General features: G+C 37.5%; 1 protein-coding gene across 1 annotated transcript in view; it reads right to left on the bottom strand.

The window, feature by feature from the left end:
- COL12A1 (collagen, type XII, alpha 1) overlaps positions 1-21666 on the bottom strand; it is a 101324-nt gene that overhangs the window by 13039 nt on the left and 66619 nt on the right. The window contains 14 exon segments of the mRNA XM_009895757.1: positions 2529-2600; positions 3386-3439; positions 4794-4847; positions 6341-6394; positions 8328-8423; positions 8696-8749; positions 9617-9703; positions 10332-10409; positions 11602-11751; positions 17499-17608; positions 17981-18123; positions 20244-20382; positions 20474-20512; positions 21378-21542. Coding sequence (XP_009894059.1) covers positions 2529-2600; positions 3386-3439; positions 4794-4847; positions 6341-6394; positions 8328-8423; positions 8696-8749; positions 9617-9703; positions 10332-10409; positions 11602-11751; positions 17499-17608; positions 17981-18123; positions 20244-20382; positions 20474-20512; positions 21378-21542 — 1295 coding nt within the window.

The following is a 21666-nucleotide window of genomic DNA, read 5'->3' as shown; positions in this document are numbered from 1 at the left end:
TGGATAATTTACTGTCTACCAGGACCCCCAGATCCTTCTCCTCAGAACTGTTTCCCAGCAGGTCCACCCCTAACCTATACTGGTGCTTACCATTCTTCCTTCCCAGGTGCAGGACCTTGCACTTGCTTTTGTTGAACCTCATTAGGTTCTGCTCTGCCCAGCTCTCCAGCCTGTCCAGGTCACACTGCATGGCAGTGCGGCCCTCTAGAGAGTCAGACACCCCTCCGAGCTTGGTATCATCAGTGAACTTGCTGAGGATACACTCTGTCCCCTCATCCAGGTCATTAATGAATATATTGAACAAAATTGGACCAAGTATTGACCCCTGGGGGACACCACTGGTTACAGGCCTCCAACTAGACTTCGTGCCACTGATCACAACCCTCTGAGTCCTGTCACACAGCCAGCTCTCAATCCACCTCGCTGTCACCTCATCTAGCCCACACTTCCTCAGCTTCCTAATGAGAATGTTATGGGAGACAGTGTCAAAAGCCTTGCTAAAGTCAAGGTAGATGACATCTACGGCTCTCCCCTCATCCAGCCAACCAGTTACAACATCATAGAAGGCCATCAAATTGGTCAAGCGTGATTTACCCAGATCATTACTTCAGATCATGAAGTCAAATTTCCTACTCCCATGAAAATTCAGTTAACACTTCAAGTATCAATTGGTTCTAGTATAAGTACACATTGAGGTAGAGATATGTTTACAGCCACATTCTTGGTGTGGTCTGCCTCAGCTTAGCACATTAGTGTTATTTAATTCATCAGAAAAGAACTCCAATTGACTGCATTCACTGGGAATGTCTTCGCAACACCAAGGCTCTTCATAATTTGCCTGTAGCTGAGTATCTTTTGCCTGGGGTGAAACATTTCTTGCTTTGTAGGGGTCTTTCACCTGACTTGTGCTGCACAGTACCATCAATACAGATTGTTCCGGGAGAAGAAAAAATGGCAGGATCTGGTCAAAAATTATTTACTCCTTGTATTTACCAGAGGCAATGTGAAGCCTCATTATCTTTCTCCAGGAAAGGAAGTAACAAATTCAGGCAGGCCTGAACTATGATTCATGACACTGCAAGTTGCATTTGGCCATTAGGCTGCATCTTTGGCAATTCTAATACTAGACACAAAGGAAAGCATTGAAATTCTGTCCACCAGGAATCTGATAAAACATCTGTACAAATTTAGTGTGAAACCATGTTAAGTAGATGATCTGTTCTAGAAACATAAGAAGTGGTAAATATGATGCACGGTGTCACATTACAGGAAAGTGCAATAACTGGAAAAAAAAATGTATTTCTAACTGAAAGGAACTCTTAAGATTAGAGTATAGGAGAACTTACACGTGGTGGTTGGACAGGAGTTGACTCCCTTGCTTAGCAAAAGCACTCAAACTGGGCTTGTATCCAAATTTCCTTCTATGCACTTTATTTATCTGCAGAAGATCTTTGCTGCTCAACTGGGCCAGTTATCCAGTGTCCCAGGTGAAGGAAAACTTGGGTAACACCTGGTAGTTTGAAGCTCACATGTGAACAAACCACAGCACCTTGTGCCCCGGCTGTGTCTATCAAGCATCTGACCTGGCAGGAATATCCCATTAGCAATGTATGGCTAAAGGCAGGAAAGCTTCAGTGCTTTCCTAAGACACTCCACGTCTTCTACTGCAAGAAGAAATGGGATTTACAGGCTGGCAAATGGAGATTGAATTCAACGTATGTATGAGAAAATGACCCAGTTTCCAGGTGCTCCTGGGAACTTCCACTTCATAACCATCAAGCTGTTCAGCCTACTATATATTCTTCCAAATTATCCAGCTGTCGTATACACAATGACATCGAAGGGGGATGGAAAATTCTGGCTCATTGCCAGACATTAAGGTACAAATAATAAATGACTTCCCATTTCAATTGCTGTCTCCACTCCTAACTCAAAGGTAATTTCTCAGAGACCCTATAAAGGAATCAATTCAAGTTTCTGCTGAAACTGTTGGTGGGAGGCAGCACCTCCTGCTCTTTCTCCCTATTCAGGGCACTTTAACTTTAAAGGTTTGGCTAGAACCCACAGAAACTACCCCCAAAGAATTTTGAAATCACATTATAAAAAGCACAAAACATTTGCAAAACATAAGTGATTATGTAATATTATCAAAGATTGTCCACCTTCAGCAGTGTACTACTTTTTTACTACACACACACATATACAAATATAAAGACTTTCCACTCATTTTGCTGACCCAGTTCTTCATGCTTATGCAGTGTAGGAATATATGTCTTGGCATGTAATAGCCTATGATCTTTTTAGTGGAAACCAGAGACCACAATTTCCAGCCCCAACTATTAAACTCAGCAAAATGACATACTATAAAAATAAACCCATTTGAAAAAAAGGTTTGCGGTCTTAGGTCAGCTCCATTGTATTAACCACTGTCATAAGTGCAAGACAAGAATTTAAAGCAAGGAGAAGTCTCATATTCATCAACAGACTATAATTTTAAATTTGATACTATAAGTGTATCATTATCTTACTGGTGTCCCACGATCTCCTGGTTTCCCTGGTTTTCCACTTGGGCCAGCAACTCCTGGAACTCCTGGGGCACCCTACAGCAGAAGACATAAAATGGACAGAAAGTCAATACAAGTCATTTTAGTGATGCTAGATAAATATGAAGAAGTAAAAGACCAGTGTTAGGTTATGTGATAAAAGCTCTTGTGCATACCCACAAGGAGCACCAGAAAGACAATCATGGGAGAACGGGGCAGCCCAAATAATACCCTGCCCTAGTGACTCCTTTCTATATAAATATACGTGGTGTAAATGTGTGCTCTGTTATGGGTGCCTACCGGGAATACATCTTCCACCTTGCTACTGGTTGGATGGGGTAACGAAGCTGCAGCAACTTGCCCACCTCAGGCTGTCTGATTCAGCATAATATGTTTTTTTCTCTAATAACCAGCACCTTTTCTAACATGATCCCACAAAACACAAGGAAGTAGCTTTTTAAGCAAAAACCAGTCCTCAAATACTCTTGCAAAGGAAAACTCACATTAACAGTGGGTTTTTTTCACCAGAATACAAATAATAAGCTGATTGGTTTCAGTAGATCTACCTATGCATTTAAAGATCATGGCTAAAGAACCAGGTAAAGTGGTTCTTCCTTATTTACCCTGGCAGAAATCCGTTTCAAAACATCTCTTTTGAATGTTTGTGAAGACATGCTTTGTGCAGCTGTCTGCTCACCTTTTACTGAGAGTTTTCCAGATCCATTTAGGATATTAAACACAGGATCCATTTCATATTTGACAGAAACTGAAAATGTCAATGTGGCTCTCTCTTGGCTCAGGTCCCTTATTTCAGAGTGTATTAAAGACAAAATTATATTTACCGCTGGTCCTGGTGGGCCTCTGGGACCTGTGGGACCATCTTTTCCTGTGAAACCCTATTCAAAAACAAAAGCATGGTGAGAGATCAATTTAAGATTGTAGCCTGATTAAAATGGCCTTTAAGATTATGTAACTGCAATACTCCTGATTACTACTAGTATATATTTTAAAACCTATCCACAACATAAGTTATAAAAAGATCTATCACAACTAATGCTGGAGAAGGCTACGGAACAATGAGCTTCATCCAATTTAGAAGATGTTCAGTTGCTGTTGATTAACTGAAGATGGAATGAGCCTCTCAACATTTTTAAGAAAAGAAATCATTGTTCTATCCCAGAGGAGCAAGATCTCCCTTTTTGCTGTTCTCTCACTCACAGATTAGCTGGAAAATCTGAGGTTTCTACTTAAATGAAGAACAACCTCCCTCTCAGATACTTCCCCTGCAAGAAGAGATGCTGAGAAATCCCATTTCAACAATCTAACATAGCACTCACAAATTAACATAAACAGTCCACGGCCCACTAATGACCCACCAATCCAATGGTATGTTCTTTGGCAACTGGCTATCACATGGTTGCCTGTTTTCATTTCCGTCTATCAACTCCCACTAAAGGATAACTATTGATGCATATATCATCTATTAATTTTGACTGTAAAGTCATTGCTTCAGTCATCTCAAAGGTGATATGCCACTGTGAAGACAAAAGAGATTTGCTTAGTTGACCCAAAATTAGAAGAAAGGGATTGCAACAGCTCCACAATGAATTACCTGTGTGCATGCCCTTCATTACGAAGACATTTCAGAATCCCCCATCCAAAGTTCTTAGCTCCAGATACTCAAAGGTTAAGGAGCAAACTTGACCTTCACAGCAAGAATGGCAGACAGATTCTTTGCAGATATGTCACCTCCCAGACATTGAGACAAGCAGAGTTTCAAAGAGATCCCTTGCAGCAGCAACAGTGTGGAAGATAGCAGGGCAGAGTACCTCAACAGAGCCCTGCTCGGTGGATACACTGCTCTATGGGTGCAGGCATCTGAGAACCTGGTCAGGAGAGAGTGAGCCCCTTCGAGGCCAGGTTGGATGTGGCTTTGAGCAACGTGGTCTAGTGGAAGGTGTCCCTGTCCGTGGCAGGGAGGTTGGAACTAGACGATCTTTAAGGTCCCTTCCAACTTAAACCATTCTATGCTTCTATGATTTTTTACAGAATCTATCTGACTACCCTATGGCTATCCGGGGAAGTTTTCACCCCTAGGTTTTTTCAGTCCTTCCACGTTTACCTCGCCAGGTTGGATACTTTGGATACTGATAAAATGACTCCTTTTGAAAAAGCATTTGAAAATAGAAAGATATCATAAACAGGGGGGAGGTCTTGGTCTTTTCAGAAGATAAACTGCGGAAACCTTACCCTTTCTCCTGGAGGTCCCATTGGGCCAGGTGGACCAGGTAAACCTGGGGTTCCCTAGAGGGAAAAGGGGTGATAAACCATATCCATGACAGAACAAACATCACTGCTATGATAATCATTCCAGTATATATGCACACATCTAAATAGTTAACTGTCTTCATTGTTGCCTTTTGGCATTTACAAAAATAAAACAAACCTTTAGGAGAAACCATTTATTTCATATACATGATACAAAAGTCTTTACCCCCACTCTACTTTTTACTTCAATTTCCTTATCCGCCCATAACTCAACTTCAAAAATAATTTTCAGTGCTGTTCCCATAAAACAGATATATCTGCTTTATTGTCTTCATAAGCATGACTTACAGATGTCAGCTAATCCTTTAACACCTGGTGCTAAAGCCTAGCTGCAGTCATCAATCAGAGTATATCTAAAGACACAAAAATTAGACTCTTCTTTTCTTATTGCTTTCCCCTCATTGTCCTATTTTTTAACATTCTGCTGCCTTATTGTGCACATTCTAAATTCTCTATTTCTGTTCCTTGTAGCTTCTGGGTAGAAAATAAACCCTAAAATTAAACAGGCAGGCTACATTAGAGGACACTCAGGAATAATTTCTGTAGGATCAGTACCAGTGTTGTAGGAACTGGATACTGAACAGCCTTGTATCATGTTGTCATGTTCTTCCCCCTTTTCTGTCTAATCTCACCATACACCAAAATGTAGCATTGCTTTCTACAGGACATTATTACTGCCTAAATGTATACTACTTAGGGTTATAAGGACTAATAAAACAGGTAAAGAAAACAAGGCCCTTGCCCCATGACTGACCTTATCCAATACATGAAACTAAACCCACAACAGCATTTAAATATGTCCCACATAGGCCTTATATTCCCAGCAAAATCAAGGACAATATAGTAACTAAAGAATATTAGTTATATCAATGCATGTGCAGATCAATGACCTTAGAATATCCAAATCTGTCTGATTATCCAAAAAAACCCTTATTTTTTCTCCTCAAAACCTAGCCCTAGTTTACAACATAGAAACCTTCAAGTAAGTGAAATTTAATATTGCTTTTTTCTTTCAGAAAGCATACAATTAATGTCCCAAGACCATTTGACTTGCAAAAGCAGAAAGCAATTTGATAACATCGCTGAAGAAGGGTTCTGCAACCTTTATTTTAGAAAGACATTAGACATTTAGAAAGACTGCAAGTGTTCAGAAGTTGAGGGACCTTCCTGGGGAGTTATCAGTGTACTTTTCCTAATGCAATGGTCCGTCCCTGAGAATTCACAACTGTCCAGATGGACATTTGGCTTGACTCAGTACAGCTGTTCTTTCACTCTTGCTGTTTTGAATGGTTTACTATTTCTTACATTTCAAATTCCTAAATGTAAGATGATTATGTTTCCAAAACCACTGCTTAGGAAGGCATGAGAAGAGCCCATGACTCCTAGTGATGTCAAAGACATCTATCCAGGAGCCAACCTGCATCAGGAATAGTGTAAAACAACATTATCTTGTCTAAGCATCGACTTACTGATCTCCCTGGTAGTCCAGGCTGGCCAGCATCACCTTTCATTCCTTGACGACCCTATAATTTTAATAAATGATCGTTAGAGATTCTGAATTACAAAATAGATCAGCAAAATAATTAATATGTTTAAATGGACACAAAATATTTCCTGCAAGAAACCTAAAATAAGGAATCCATAAGCCAACCATGTATTATGGCGCAAATCAAGATACGTATACCTCTTAACTGAATCAATACTAATCACTTCACAAAGATTTGCAAACACAGGATGACTGGTTGACATTATATTAAAAACACAGGCAAGTAGACATTTGAAGGCGGCACATATTTTGATAAGGAAGTGACATGGACTTTTCGGTAAGAGAGACAGATACCAATATCTTCACAAGCAGGAAAGCAGGGAAGTGTTACATGTTTCCTCCCAGCCTCCCTTATCTTTCTCAACTGGTGAATGGAGCTGTCTACACTCATGAAAAGTAAACACTCAGTCTTTTTGAAGTATCACTATTTTCCTCTAACCCATGGTCTAAAAGGCATTACACACTTCCAGGACGCAAGGTGTAGGAGCATATAAAGAAGCAATGTATCGACTTTCACAACTAGCTTGCATTCCACATACACTATGCATAAATATAGCATAAATGCACAGTCTAAACCCACATGAGCTAAATTTGATAATACACTATCTGTTTTCCACAGTGGCTTGTGTGATAATCAGCTTTAATAACTGTTGATGACACACAAATAATCAAACAAATGGTAAGCATAGCCTACCAATATGAATTGCAATCGATAAGAAAAATGAAATCACATGATGCAAAAGTGGAGCTCTAACTTATTGGTAACTAACGAGCAGTTCCACCAGTGTTGGTGTTTTTATTCTTCAGAGATTTCAAACTGAATGTGACAAATAAATGTATTTATTGTATTCCACATGTAAAAGGAATGTGTTTGGCCTTTCTTGCTGTTTGGCACTTCTAGGTCACCTTGATGAAGTTCTTCCTCCTGGTATACAACAAAAAACTGAAAAGCATCTACACTGGTTAACAGAATCTTTCTACTTTGTCCTTACAAAACAGAAGGTGTATCTAATGTCTATCTTAAAGCATATTTTGTTTTCCATCTGCCAAATTACATTACAGACTGAGAAGGTAACCTGGGTTCAAATGCAAAATGAGACAGTGTACAATCAGACACCAATTCTATATTTTTTCATAAACTTTACATTTTACTGGAAGACTTCATACAAAAACTCCCTGATTATATTAAAATTCAAGCTAATCCTAAACAGGAAACATCAACATTATATTCCTGCTTTTGGGGTGATTACTTATTAAAATATGGCAAAAGCAGTCTTAATGCATTCAGAATGTAGACAAAGGGTTACCTACGCTATCTGCTATAAAAAATAGAATCTGGTGAAACTTCATCAGTGTTAATAGAGTTGCTCTGGCTTTGAAAGCACGTACATAAGTAGCTACTCACTAAAATATTCATGCTGTTGCCAAGAAAGCCCCCTAGGAATGAAGGGCTAGTTTGTATGCCTAGATCTAGACACCCACCGCCTCTCTGAACTTTGAGCTACTGATTTAAGCTCAGAAAACAGAAGTTGGACATGTACATCTGTGAGAAAGTCTTCAGAGTAATATTGCATGCTTAATTTTCCTGCACCAGCTTGATAGTTTTGAGTCCTAGAACTTGAAGGCCTAGCAACTCTACAGAAAGACTAGAAATGGAGTAGCACAATGTTCATTAGAACAGACTCTGTCCCTTCTTAGGCATCCCATAAGCGCATGTACCATTCAGGATAGAAAATGCTATTGTATTGAAAGAGACTTGTTTCAGAAAATGAGTAGTTTTATGAAACTACTGCATTGCAGGGAAAAACAAATGTTAGGGCAAAGCTGCCACCCTCTTCTCAAGACCACCACCCCCATGGACAGCTCTGACTCCAGGCACATTGCCACTCACGCTCAGAATGGCCACTCACCGGTTCACCTGGGATTGAAAGCCCGTTGGGGCCCTGCGGACCTGGGGGACCTTGAGGGCCAGGAGGACCTGTCTCGCCACGAGGACCAGGTGGCCCCTTAAAGCAGAAAATTAAAACAAGATTGTAAATCACAACACCTTCTTAGATGTACTGAAGTTTCCTGATGTGCAGTCAATGCCTTTGAGGCTGCATATATACATAGGTTATGTATTTAAAGCCTCAAATAAATAGGCTGCACATAAATAACATATAGGCGTATTTCCAAGCAGATTTTTAATCTTCATTCTTAGCTCAGCATAGAACTAAGCATACAAATTTTCATACAAGCATGTAGCAACATTATAGATGCGTTTCAGAAAGATACTTACAGATGATCCAGTCAAACCCCTTTCACCTCTGGGACCTTTAGCACCTGGGCCACCCTAAATTGAATATTTGGAAAGAAAACGTATTTCATACAGAGAAATCAAGGGTACATCATACTGGTGTATGATGGTATACTCTTTATCAAATACCTATGTGAAAGCCCAAAGTTTTGAAGTGTATAGATCACACTGCTAAAAAGAGTAGAAGAATAAAAGATGTATCAGAAACTCAGGTAAACCACATCAGCTTCGGCCTTCTTGATTCAGCCCATGAAAAATTATTGTCTCTGCAAATATAAACTTCTTCAATTTATATTCATCAAAATGCCTGGATAACCTCTCTAGCAGACTGCCAGACAATTTAACTGGGCTTCAGATTCCTCATGCAGCATTTTTGCTAGCTTCAAAATAGAAGGACTACTGGGCTGAGTATAACTCCCTTACATCCAAAGCTATTGGTAGGAGCATATCCATTCCATATATTACTATCTCTCCACATAAAAAAAGAGAGAAAATAATTTATTTCCCTGACAGAGTAAAGAATCTTTCCTTGGAGTGAAATCCTGACTCTGTATTTAGGAAAAATATTTGCACAGTCCATTAAAAATATCTTGCACATGAAGCGCAAGACAGCTAAGATTGAGCCAGATTCTTTCAACCTATCAAACAATGAGGAGCTAATCACAGTGATCACATGGGAAATAGGGAAAAATAATTATTACATAAACAAGTAGAGGTGGTAGGAGCTGCCCACCTGTGCTTTAAACTAAGATGAAAGGGGAACAGATTATCATAATGTTATGGACATGTTGATAGAATCTGTCTCTCTGACAGACCTTTGTTTCACAAAACTACAGATCAATGCAAAACTACTTCCATAAATTTACAAATCAGAAAATCTGTCTATTGCTAATAGTTCCTTACAGCTGGTCCAGGGGGTCCTGGAGGTCCCACGCTGTCTTGGGTGCAGGTACAAGCATTTGGAAGAGCTGGGCATTTTGCTTCATCTCTCTGAAAAGTCAATCACAATTATTACTGTCCTTTTCAAAGGAAGTGCTTGGTGGCAGCATATTTTTCCAAAACAATAACAGCAAGATTCTGTATTATCCTGTTTTCAAGTACAACTAGAACTCACAGCTAAACAGTAGTTTTCAAATGTTTCTACAAGACCTTTCATATTTTTAGAAAGTTTTCTCTGTGAGCTATACTAACAACAGAGGTACAAGCAGAATCAAATTCATATGCAATTTCTGTTGTTCCGATATTTATATCCATTAGACAATCAGCTTGCACTGACAAAGAATAAACTAGTTACTTTTCGAATGTCAATCCAAGAACAGATTAAATAAAAAAAATAATACAGCTATTCCATTCATAATACCTAGGATCTTAAATATCACTGAAATACAAATTATAACTGACATTTTGTCCATCATTCCTAAGGGACTCAATTCTAGCACAGTGCAATTTTTGTCCCTCAGATACAAAACTTTGAAACATCATGTTGTTTCATTGGCTGCTCTGACTACTGTGATTTAGATGTGTTGTTAGCATGAGGTATAATACTAGGCTAATATTGATATTAAAATTTGCTGTTAATAACAATTTTCTGAATAGACTCTGGTTCATTTATACTCACCATAGAAGGAAGATCACAGCATCTGTCTCTGCTAGTCCAAACTGGACTGCATACAATGTCAAAATTCTGGATTTCTAACTGTAAAAGAAAGGAGGACTCTTGAAAGACACAAGTGATGTTATTTATGAAATCTAGTGGCATTATCATTAAAAATGACTCCTCAAGCAATTAATTTCTAATGTAGTTAACATCATTCAGACTTTCACTTCTTTTTTTGACAATGACAGAAAAATTATTTAAAAATAATAAAAAATAAATCCAAGCCTACAGAAGGCTACAAGAACTTCAAGCGCTGACGCTAACTCTTGCTCTGGGACAAAAGGAAACCGTATAAAGAGACTCAAGAAATATTTTGCAGTACTTAATGAATAATAGCAATATACTTCTACATCAGCTGAGTGTCTGTGTACTTCAACATGAAATCTGGCTGAAAAAACTTTTGGACCAGCTCTAAGTGCTGCAGTCCTTGGGTCATATATTAATTCAGATTCATATATGGAACTTGCCACTGACATTAGCAGGGAAAAGTTCTGCGGAAAGGCTGAAGTGGGGACCTTAGGTAGAATGTATGGTAAAAGCAGTTTCCTTTCTTTTTTTTCACCCCAAGAGCTATGACCCTGTAGTTTGATACATGCAACCAAATATTGGTGTTGAGCACCAGGAATCTTCTTCAGGTGTTAGGGTTTGCACACGTGGGTCAGATTGCAGACTTAAATCTTCTAATATGAAGCTCAGATAATAGCATTGATTACATATTAAGTATAGTTTATCCATCAAGATAATTGATGCGCCCTTCATAGCAGCAGCCACTTTTCATTACAAATTTATAGAACATAAAGCCAGTGGGGATTACTCTGATCACTCAAGACAAGATGGACCATAGGAGTTGCCAGAATTAAAACCTGTTCATTAGAGTATGTCTTCTAGAAAAACAAAACAATCTTCATTTAAACATTTCAAATTATAGAGAATCCACAGTAAATAGTTCCAATGACTAACTGCTTTCCCTATTAAAACAAAAACATTTCTGCTCTTGTTTGAATTTACCTGAGTGCAACTTTCAGGTATTAGATTTTTGATCTTGCAATTCTGCTAGAATGAGAAGCTATCAAGACCAAACTTCTCAGTTAAGTATATCGGGTCTTGCAGTATAGACACTTGAAAGCTTTAGATGCAATACTGGTTTCTTAGCAATCCTCAATCTCTAATTTCTTTCCTCAGAAAGTTTCAAGGGCTTGCATTAATGAATGGATTAATGTTTGTTGCTTACTGTTGCTGATCTCCGGTCACCTTTCAGAAGTTTCCCAAGTATTTCATAGCCATCAGTTGTGATGTTCCCAGCCTCCTTAATTGGTTTTTCCAGTATTTCACTGCAGTCAATGTATATCTTAACATTTGATGAAGTTACAACAATATGGACCTGACAAAAAGTTTAACGCAATATTTAGAAAACGCACACAAGCATATTTACTTTAATACTTTAACAGTATTTTACTGTTTCGGTAACACTGTTTTAGATTTTCTTCCTAGTAATCCTGCTTTACTTTCAACTGGTGGGAAAATTCAAACTCAAGGAAAGCCTATGACATTATTAACCTCTTTAAAAGGTGTTGAAGATCAGTAAGATGAACACACAAGCACAGCTAAGTATTATTTAATATAGCAGTTGAACTACAACGATCTATTTAAAAAAGCTTGCCTGAAAATTGCTTTAAGATGGCATAAAAGTAAATAAATAAGAAAAAAAAAAAAGAATTTTTGAGAGGAAGTGAATATAAGCTTTTCTTGTCCCCTTCTGATGGCTGGGACCACACAAGAGGTTTATGAGTCTGTGACTGCCCACTGGCTAATAGGCTTTGTCTGTAGTTGAGAGAGTAGATTGTTTCAGATCCAAAGATCCAGGGTTCAGTTTCCACAGATGACTCAACCAGAGGCATTAGTTGCATTGAGATACAGGAAGTGAGCAGAGAAGCCTGCCCAGAAAAAGACCAAAAAAAATCGAAGATGCAAGAGAGAAATTTCCATGGGAGAAATTTGGCTACAAAAACATGTTCCAAAATAAAAAGAAACAGGGAAGAGGAAGAGATTAATTATTGGAAATAAGGGAAACTTAGGAGAGAGAAAAGAATGACCGTAACAAAGGGAGAGTAGGTTTACCAGGAGAAGAGAATGAGGTGTTTGGGGAAAACACAGTAAGCCTTAAACAGAAGAACAAACAAAATTGAAGCAAAGGTTACCATTCCAAAAATTTATAGTACATATGGCAAATGTTATGCAAGTGAATTTCCTACATATGTATGAAAACAGAAGACATTCAGCAGTATCCAAGTAAGAAACAAGGGTTTGACATTTTATTAACTCTAATATGCAGTTGATGGAAGAACATCTTAAGGCAAAAGAAAGGTTTCAGTGGCTTTACATACTGCATATATTTTATACACAACATTATAACATCTATGTAATTGTTAAAATAGCAGCACAGTAAGATCAGCAATAAAGAATACTTGAAGTATGTATTTGTTTTAAAGCTTCTGTTATCACAGTACATAACCCTTCAGAAACATACTGCAATTTGATGACTGCTTAAAAAAATTGGCATAAAGTTGAAACAGAGATTCCCTTAAATGTCCTGAGTCAACAAATGCCAGAACAATCTCCTGAGAATTTGTTCTTTTTTCCATATTAAATATTTTCCCATGTGGAGTAGTTTCCAAGGCATCAGCATAGCTTATCTAAAACTTTTTAAACATTATGTGCTTATCCTTTATATAATTGGAATTAAGACTTTTGAAACTGCCCTCATTCTTTGTCATCTGCAATTCAGTTGGCACCACAGTTTAATTCTCAGTGCTGCATATACAAGTGTTTTTATAATTAATGTTCCCAACATTGTTCATTGACCAAATAAAAAAATAGTAGAAAGATAACTGAGAGTGTCCAAAGTATATTTTGGTATTATATACCAAATTTTCCACAAAATAAAATAAACATAATGCCAAAACTTTAAATTCATTATCGCTTATATATCATATACTCAGTCATTTGATTATAAGACTAATTTTACAGGTTAACTAATGCATCAAACAGTTTAAACTCATTGCAGATGTAATTTACTAATTCTTAAAGTTACCCAACATGCAAATCCTTCTAGGGGAATGTTAAGTATTTGTCACAAATTAAAAAAAAAGGAAATGACGTCTGCATAGTGAACACATATTAAGCATTTGCATTTGCACACAAAACTTATGAGAGATGAATCTACATCAGAATGTTGAATGGGATCATCAATTTGAAAATGTTCAAACAGCAATAACTGCTGAGCATTGTCTATTTATCCAAAGAAGAAATGACCCCAGCAGTCAAAAATAAGCAGGGCTCCCCCAGGTCATTGACTCAGCTCACTGCTGATTTAACATCAGCTCTGAATTCCAGTCTGTATCTCATGGCCCAAGCATAAATCTAATAAAAGTATGCATCTAGTGTTTACAGTAAATAAAATATCTCTGTATTCAATCCTGCTACTTTATGTTTTCAACAAAATGTTAACAGAAACATTCTCTTCAATTTTTAACCCACCAACATAAAGCAACACTTCTGACCACTTCCAGTGCCAGAAGGCACTGAGGTTTTAAGAAAGAAAACATACTTTAATTTTTCTCTCTGGACCCCTTCTGAGACAAAGTTTGATGGTGTTCTGATCTACTGCTAAATGAACCACATCAATAAGCTAAGCAAAGCAAACTATTATCCCATATGTACATCAGAAGAAAGACATACAATCATTATCAAATTTCCTGTGGCTAACTACTACAAAACTGCAATCTAAAAGGAAGTCTAGCATGGTAAGAATAAGAAAGTAGAAGCCATCTGTCTCTCCGAAACATTCGGTTATAAATTTAATGACTGTCCCAGGCAGTAGGGATTTTTCCTATGGGACTTGCCAGATTCAACAGCTTTCACCATAGCTATGCTACGCAAAGCGTTCAAGTACGCCAAAGTAAATTTCCCTGCACAGTTAGGTGTAGTTAACTGTGCTTCACCGAATGAGCCAGTAAGTCATCAAATGAAAACCACAAAAATGTTTGCTATTTTGGAAAACATCTTCTCGCATTCTAAAGATTTGTCATTTCTTTGAAACTGGGAGGCTGGAGAAATTGCAAAAGTACCTTTTGAAATGTGTTAATCTTGCTTTCCTTCCTTCATCAAGCTGAAACTACTGCTATCCTTTATTAGGAGCTAATGAACATGGCTGATACACAAGGCTTTCCCAGCACGTGAGCTGGGGAATCCCATAATGCTGTCATTAACAACCTGACTCATATAACAATCTCAGTAATCATCCTGGAAAGAATCCAGAGGAGTCAGCTGAGTTACATGGTGAAAAATCTCAAATATAGCTCTTCAAATTACAGCTACTCCAGTTAGTTTAAATACTATCAAAATCTGAACTTTTGTTTCCTTTTGTTTCCTGCACTAAATAATGGATATATGGTTCATTTTTGCTTAAGAAATAGTCTCATAAGCAAGAATTCATAGTTCCAGAGCTTAAAGCTTTGCAAATGTTTGTTACTCCTCTACATAATTTGGCATCTTAGGATTTCTTTCTGTTTATACGTATGAGTGTATTCAACTATTAAAATAACACAAAATACTGGATTTTTATTTCCACTGTAATTGTTTTTCACCAGTAAGCGTAACAAACAGCTATACATAAATGTTAGTGTTGCTGGAATTACAGGTTGTTCCCCATTTGCTTTGATAAATAAGAAGAGATTCACTGTAAGAGCTGTCAGATAATTCTGCTCAGCTCTATCACACTTGGAGGAACTGCAAGGAAAACATGACTCTGAATGTCGATTAAATTAGCAGCAGACACCTAAAACAGACTTCCGGCATGAGAAGACTTTCAGCATGTAGAGAGCTTCACATCACTGACCTGGAGAAGAGAAGTCTCAACTCTCACACTGATATCTAAAAAGAGGCATGCTACCTGATGTTCTGTGTACTTCTTGGTCATAATATGACTAAACTTTTACATTTCCTTAAAATTTAGTTGTCCTACTAAGCTATCAAAAAAAAAAAAAAGGCAAAAAGCCAAATGCCAAGGACAAAATAGAGGCTGCCTAATGCAGGTGTGATCCAAGCCTTCTTACAAGTACCATTCACAAAGCCAATGACATAAATGTCTCTTCATATATGAAAAATAATTAGCCATTAAATAAATTATAAACACAAGAATAATTGGACATGACATAGAAGCAGTTTGGGAAATTACCCTCTGTCAAATTCTGAGGATACCAACAGCTTTTATAGTACTTCCTGATTATTGTTGTCATCCATGTTTTAAATAGATGAAGACACAACATAATGTTGGCATCGGCTAGCTTTCCCTGCTTTCAGCCTAGCAGAGCTACGTGGCCAATGTGGCCTCCAGTATCAGCAAGCAGACAGAGGCAACCTCTCATCTGTATCCTCAAAGGATTGCTGGTAGTCACTAGTCATGCAGGAGAGAGTATCATAAAGAAAACAAATGTTATACTCCAGCCATATTTAGTCATCAGAAGAAAACTAAACTAAACAGAAGGGAGATAAATGAAAACATAAGAATGTGCATTTCAGCTGACCAAAAATGTTGCAATTGCAACACGCTTGCCCTAAACACGTATGCTTAACATAGGCAGGAATTTTATTTTTAAATTGTGTTTCAGATGTATATGTAGCCTGAGTCAAACACCTCCTCATGACCAGAGATAAGGAAGCCTGGCAGGATCAAGTTTTCATGATTCGGTGCATAAAATTAGAAAAGAAAGCACAAAACTATCACAATTGAAGGCAGATGCAGTAACAAGTAAGGATTTCACTAGCCATTTTGACAACTCAAATAACATAAGTTTCATTCTAAATCACAAATAGGTTATATGGTCTTTTATGGGCTCTCTGTCATTATTTTTGCTTCCTCAGTTAATATTACTTTTGAACACTTTGGAATATTTTAGGCTCAGTGAATTTAAGCCAAAAATATACCAATACACATGCATACATACAAAATATATACATATACATGTATTACATTTGTTAAATAAATGTTAAATTTGAATCTTATTCAATATGTTATTCACCTCCGAAAACTGGTTCCCTGCCTTTCTCTGTAAGTCAATAGCTACTTCCTTTCTGTGGTTATATCTTCTTCTTCTTTGGAGGATTTCAAATCACTAAATTCCCCTTCAGTCTTTTCTCATCACAGCTTCCTTTCCTTTTTTTTTTTTTTCCCCAGTTTATCTTTTATCCTTCCTCTTTCATGTCCCAGGAATCAGGCTATGATATCTTGTTCAGATATACCCCTCCAGTTACACAATCTTGACAAATTCTTGACAAGACCCTGACAAATCTCTTTACTTGGTTCAAAGTAGGCCTTTAACTCAACAACAACAAAAAAAAACCCAACCAAGAATCATAGAATGGTTTAGGTTGGAAGGGATATTAAAGATCGTCTAGTTCCAACCCCCCTGTCATGGCCAGGGACACCTTCCACTACACCAAGTTACTCAAAGCCCCATCCAACCCGGTCCTGAACACTTCCAGGGATGGGTCATCCATCACTTCTCACACTAGAAGTACTTGTGAACCAGAGACTGACCGTCTCTGGTCTACCCAGCTCTTAAAATCAGTGATGATTTCATATGTTGTTCCAGGTCTTTCTTCTTTATGTGCCCTGGGGTAGGTCAGTGTTTGCTTGTGTCACTGCAATGTGATGCTGGTGACTCAGTTTGCATCCACCATCAGGTCAAATGTTTGATGTGCCTGGGAACTCCTCTGTCCTTTTCAAGCTAAAGCAGTTGGCCTAATAAAAGGCATGTTCCCTCCCTACAAATCTTGCTTAAGATCAGCCTTGAAGTCTTTCAGGCAATGTTTTTCCCACATCAACGCTGCATACACAAATTACTGCTTCTAGAAGGAGCAAGGCGGGAACTGGGCAGGACATGTTAAACAGCAGATAATGAAGAGCTGTAACTTCAGAGATCTTGTTTTATACAATCTGTAAGTCCCTATGTCAATTTACAGTACTATACAAAGACTGGATATAACTGACAGTGACTTCTGCTTCCTTGTCTTTTGTTTCAAAGAACAGCACTTCAGAAAGCAACATTAATAATTTCAATCCTTTACCTTGTGGAAGCTTCCATAAAAGATTTTCTTTACTTCATCATTATCAAAAGTTACAGTTTGAACCTCGCCCCTTGTATCCTTGTTAAAGAATGACAGCACTTTGCTGGCAGCTGCAATAAATGAAAATAATACATTTCATTTTATATGTACTACTAAAACCACCATCCTAAGACACACTTATGGATAAAATGTAGTATACCACTCAAGCGGCTAAACACATATTAGATGGTCTTTCTGACCCATAAGTACGTAGATGTACATTCCTTTGGTTTTAGAAGTAATACCAAAGTTGAAACATAGCTTAGTTGAATTATTCTTAGTTGAAAAAAATAATTGATGTAGAAAGTAAAAAAAAAATAATCTAAAAACGTATAATCCTTTCACCATGTAAGAATGCTTTGGTTTTGGAAATATTTGGGAAGAATGCATGCAAAGCAATGTCATATATAAATTCTCTGCACAATAAGCAAAATCATCCTTACGATCAAGCACAACTCCAACTTGTGGTTTGTAATCTCTGTCTGTAATCTGCCAAATTGCAAAAGGCTCGTTGGGGGATTCAGGCAGAAGACGGAATAACAGAATGATAGTGTATGCCTGTGGCAATCCCTCTGGGTGAATCTCCCTGTTAAGACAATATGAGGACATTTTTTCACATGGAAATGCATGAGGAAATTAAGATCATCATAATTTGCTCTTTTTCAAAGAAAAGACACGAGAGTAACAAGGAAACCAGAGTCTTTAATGGAACTGAGCATTTTAACTACTCTCTCAAATAGACAAGACCTTTGTGATAAAAATCATTGTGTGATTTGTTAAGATGAACTCACAGCCTGTCTTCAATTGGTCTAGGCACCGTGGTTATGGAGGAAGCCAGAATATGACCAAGAACTCTTGAAAATGTATTCCTGTGGCAAGATTCTGCATAAACTACACATATTTTAAATTCCTTGATGATAAGTACAGAAAATAGGATCCTAGCTTTATTCTTTTTTCATCTGGCCTGTTTTAGACAGGCAACAGAAAACAGCACTTAACTATTGCTGTCCTTCAGGCACAGATACAATGAAGGATGTACTTAATGTATTCCCTGACATTGGTGATGTATTTGGGCTCCACTTCATTCATCAGTGGTTTAGATTTGTGATGTTCATGCTGTTAGACATTAAAAAAACAGAAAGTCAAAAGTAAATAAAAACATGCATTAAAATGGCCTCCAGCATTTTCTGAAGGATAAGGGAGAGAATGCAGGAAGGGATCTATACGAAACAAGATAGCTTCTGCTTCTCCTTAACCATTATAATGGAGATGAGAAGGGTATTTGGCCTCATGAAGATAAACACAGAAACCTTAAAATGAAGTGAGAAGATACTCTGTATTCTATGCAAAGCTTGTGTACCCATACAATTATGGACATTCTGCGCTAATAGCACAATTACTAAGTAAACAACATCACACAGCACAGTGCAAGAAATAAAACATTAAAGTAGATATAGCAACACTATTTGTAACTCGGATACCAAGTTATCTCAGATATGGAAACAACTATGCCACCAGGATCAGAATGCTTTTATTGCTTTGCTGACTCAGTCTAAAGTGAGTTTTATTTTTCTGGCTTCTCATGAAAAATAAATGCCCAGAATACTCTGGCAAGTCTACTCCACCTCTTACAGCAGACAACAGACTATGTATCGCAATATTCTAAAAAAATATTAAATAAATAGGAAGCCTATTTATCATCTTATCCTGCTAAATGCAAGTTTAATCTTAATGTAAGAGAGTTGCAAAACAAGATCCCAGTGACTGGGATTATCTGTACTTCCCTAGATCATAAAAATCCAGGCTGTTGGAGATCTACCACCCCCATAGCTATAAAGGCACGTCAAGTCCTCAAGTTTTAAAGTTGTGAGCTGAGAAGTCTGGCAAAAAGAATTTACTTCTTCATACACCTCCTGTGCCTGTGATCTGATCTTTACCCAATCTGGTAGGACTGCAGAAGATTTCAAAGGCTTGTACGAAAAGAAGATTAAATTTCCTCAAATTTAATAGGAACAATGGGCTATCTTTAGGCATCTCTTCGGACTCAGAATGACTTTTTTAAAACTCATTTAAAAAGATAGCAGAGGAACAAATGCAAAAAGAAAAAGAGAGGTACTGTTCTCCTCTTAATAAAATTAACTCCCAATTTACATTTTATTGTGAAAAGATGTTGGAAAGAATGACAATATATTACCCCTCCACAACCAAGCTCTAAGACCACAGGCCCTTGAAAACTCCACTCCATTTGCCAAATACAGCAATTTAAGTAGAGACGAAACTACCCTAAGTCAATGGCATCAATGTGCTGCCTACTGCAGCATGAATGATGCTCCTGCAAAGAGTGGTGCTTATCCCTCCATATTGAAACCATTTCCCTCTGGCAATGTGGAGCTCCTTGTACTAAGGAGGCTCTTATTCAACTGCGTAAGAACAAACTGTGGATTATAGGCAATTTGAATGGTTAAGAAGAATAATGTCCAAAAAAGAACAATAAGCAACTGGATTAATAGTGAACAGATCACAATGGAAGAAATAGAACAGCATTTAATGATAACAATGATAGATGTTCTTTGGACTATATTTTTTGAAGTTCAGTAAAAAGAACATCAAATAAATGCATCTTCCATAAGATACTAATGCTACCATCTATATATTAATCCTTCCTTACCTGCTTGCCCTAAATATGAATATTCCAGGTTTACTTACCGTATTGGCTGGCTGACAAAGGCATTTTTGTGGAGTCTATATGCTACATAGCTTGGGAAAGAGCCTGATTCCAGTGATACACCTTGTACAGAAGCAAAATGCTTCTCTGTTAGATTATATGATTCCAGCATCTTGAAACCTTTATATCCAGAGAGAAAATAAAAAATAAAAACACTGTAGAGCTGTAAAAGACAAATGCATCTATGTCAAAATATCAGACGGCTACTTACCAGGTGAAGTGTATCCTTCCAAGTAAATAAGAGGACAAGCTAAAAGACATGAAAAAACATACAGTTCAAAACTATAAAACCTAACACGATATGAAGACATATATACTTCAGAAAGTTTTATTACCAAAAATTCTGTGCTATTATTAATTACCAGCCAACTTTTGTTACATTTGTCATACTGTGTTCTGCTCTGTGGTAGATGTACTGTTAAAATCTTTACTCATTACTTTTAGTAGGATATTTCTACTGTGACAAATTGTATGGAACAACAAATGAACCCCCCAAATATTTTAAGAGTCTAATTCATAAGAAGAGAGGAGCACAATGACACAGTCTTTCCATGAATATTTAAGGCATGAGTCAGGCTGCATAATAGCTGTCAGATTCACAAGGAAAAACTGTAGATTTAAATGGCTCCTCAGGAGCTAGCGGATGAGGCAGTTCGGGAGTACACAGTTGCACATGACAGGCCTGAGAATTTCTCATTTTTGCCATAGAAGTACTTGAATAAACAACTGAACTTTATTTAGATAATTTTAAAACAACATCACACTCTATAGATACACTCTTTAGCACCCCTAGACCAGTGGTAAATAAGAGACCTGTTGTGCCACCCAGTTCATATTAGGCATCATTCTACTTCTTCTTAAAGAGCAGTAGTTCTCACTGACTGTTACTCTGGGTTTTTTATACCAGGACTTTTGAAATGTGAGACAATATTTTATAAAATATAATACCCACTTCAAAATTTTAGGAGTAACTTGCTCCCTTTAACTATGCCCAGTTATTATGAAACCTAACCTTTACATATGAATATTTCTTTTGATGTACCCTAAATATGATGGCAACCATAGCAGTATATAAGCAAATGTCTTAATTTGGGAAAACAATGCCTTCTACTCACTTGAGGTAGCTGTCTCACACACAAAGGTGACGAGGTTATCTTGAATCTTTTCAAAGGCATCAAAGTCATCAACAATAAATACGTGACGTTCACTGGGCTTGCTGGCAATCTTGGCCAGCTCATTGTAATCTACATCAGCCACACCAACCACAAAGACACTGAAGCCTGTAAAAATAACACTTGTTATTTGAAATATAGTAAACATACATTACCATTTTTCAGGTCAATATTTCACAAACCATGTCTATCATTGATTTCTCAGGCTCTATCTAGTCTTTCATCTGGTATT

The sequence above is a fragment of the Charadrius vociferus genome, unplaced genomic scaffold (assembly GCF_000708025.1).
Source record: "Charadrius vociferus isolate BGI_N301 unplaced genomic scaffold, ASM70802v2 scaffold362, whole genome shotgun sequence".
NCBI lineage: Eukaryota > Metazoa > Chordata > Aves > Charadriiformes > Charadriidae > Charadrius > Charadrius vociferus.
The sequence above is the reverse complement of the archived record's forward strand: the minus strand, read 5'-3'. Positions and strand labels throughout refer to the sequence as shown.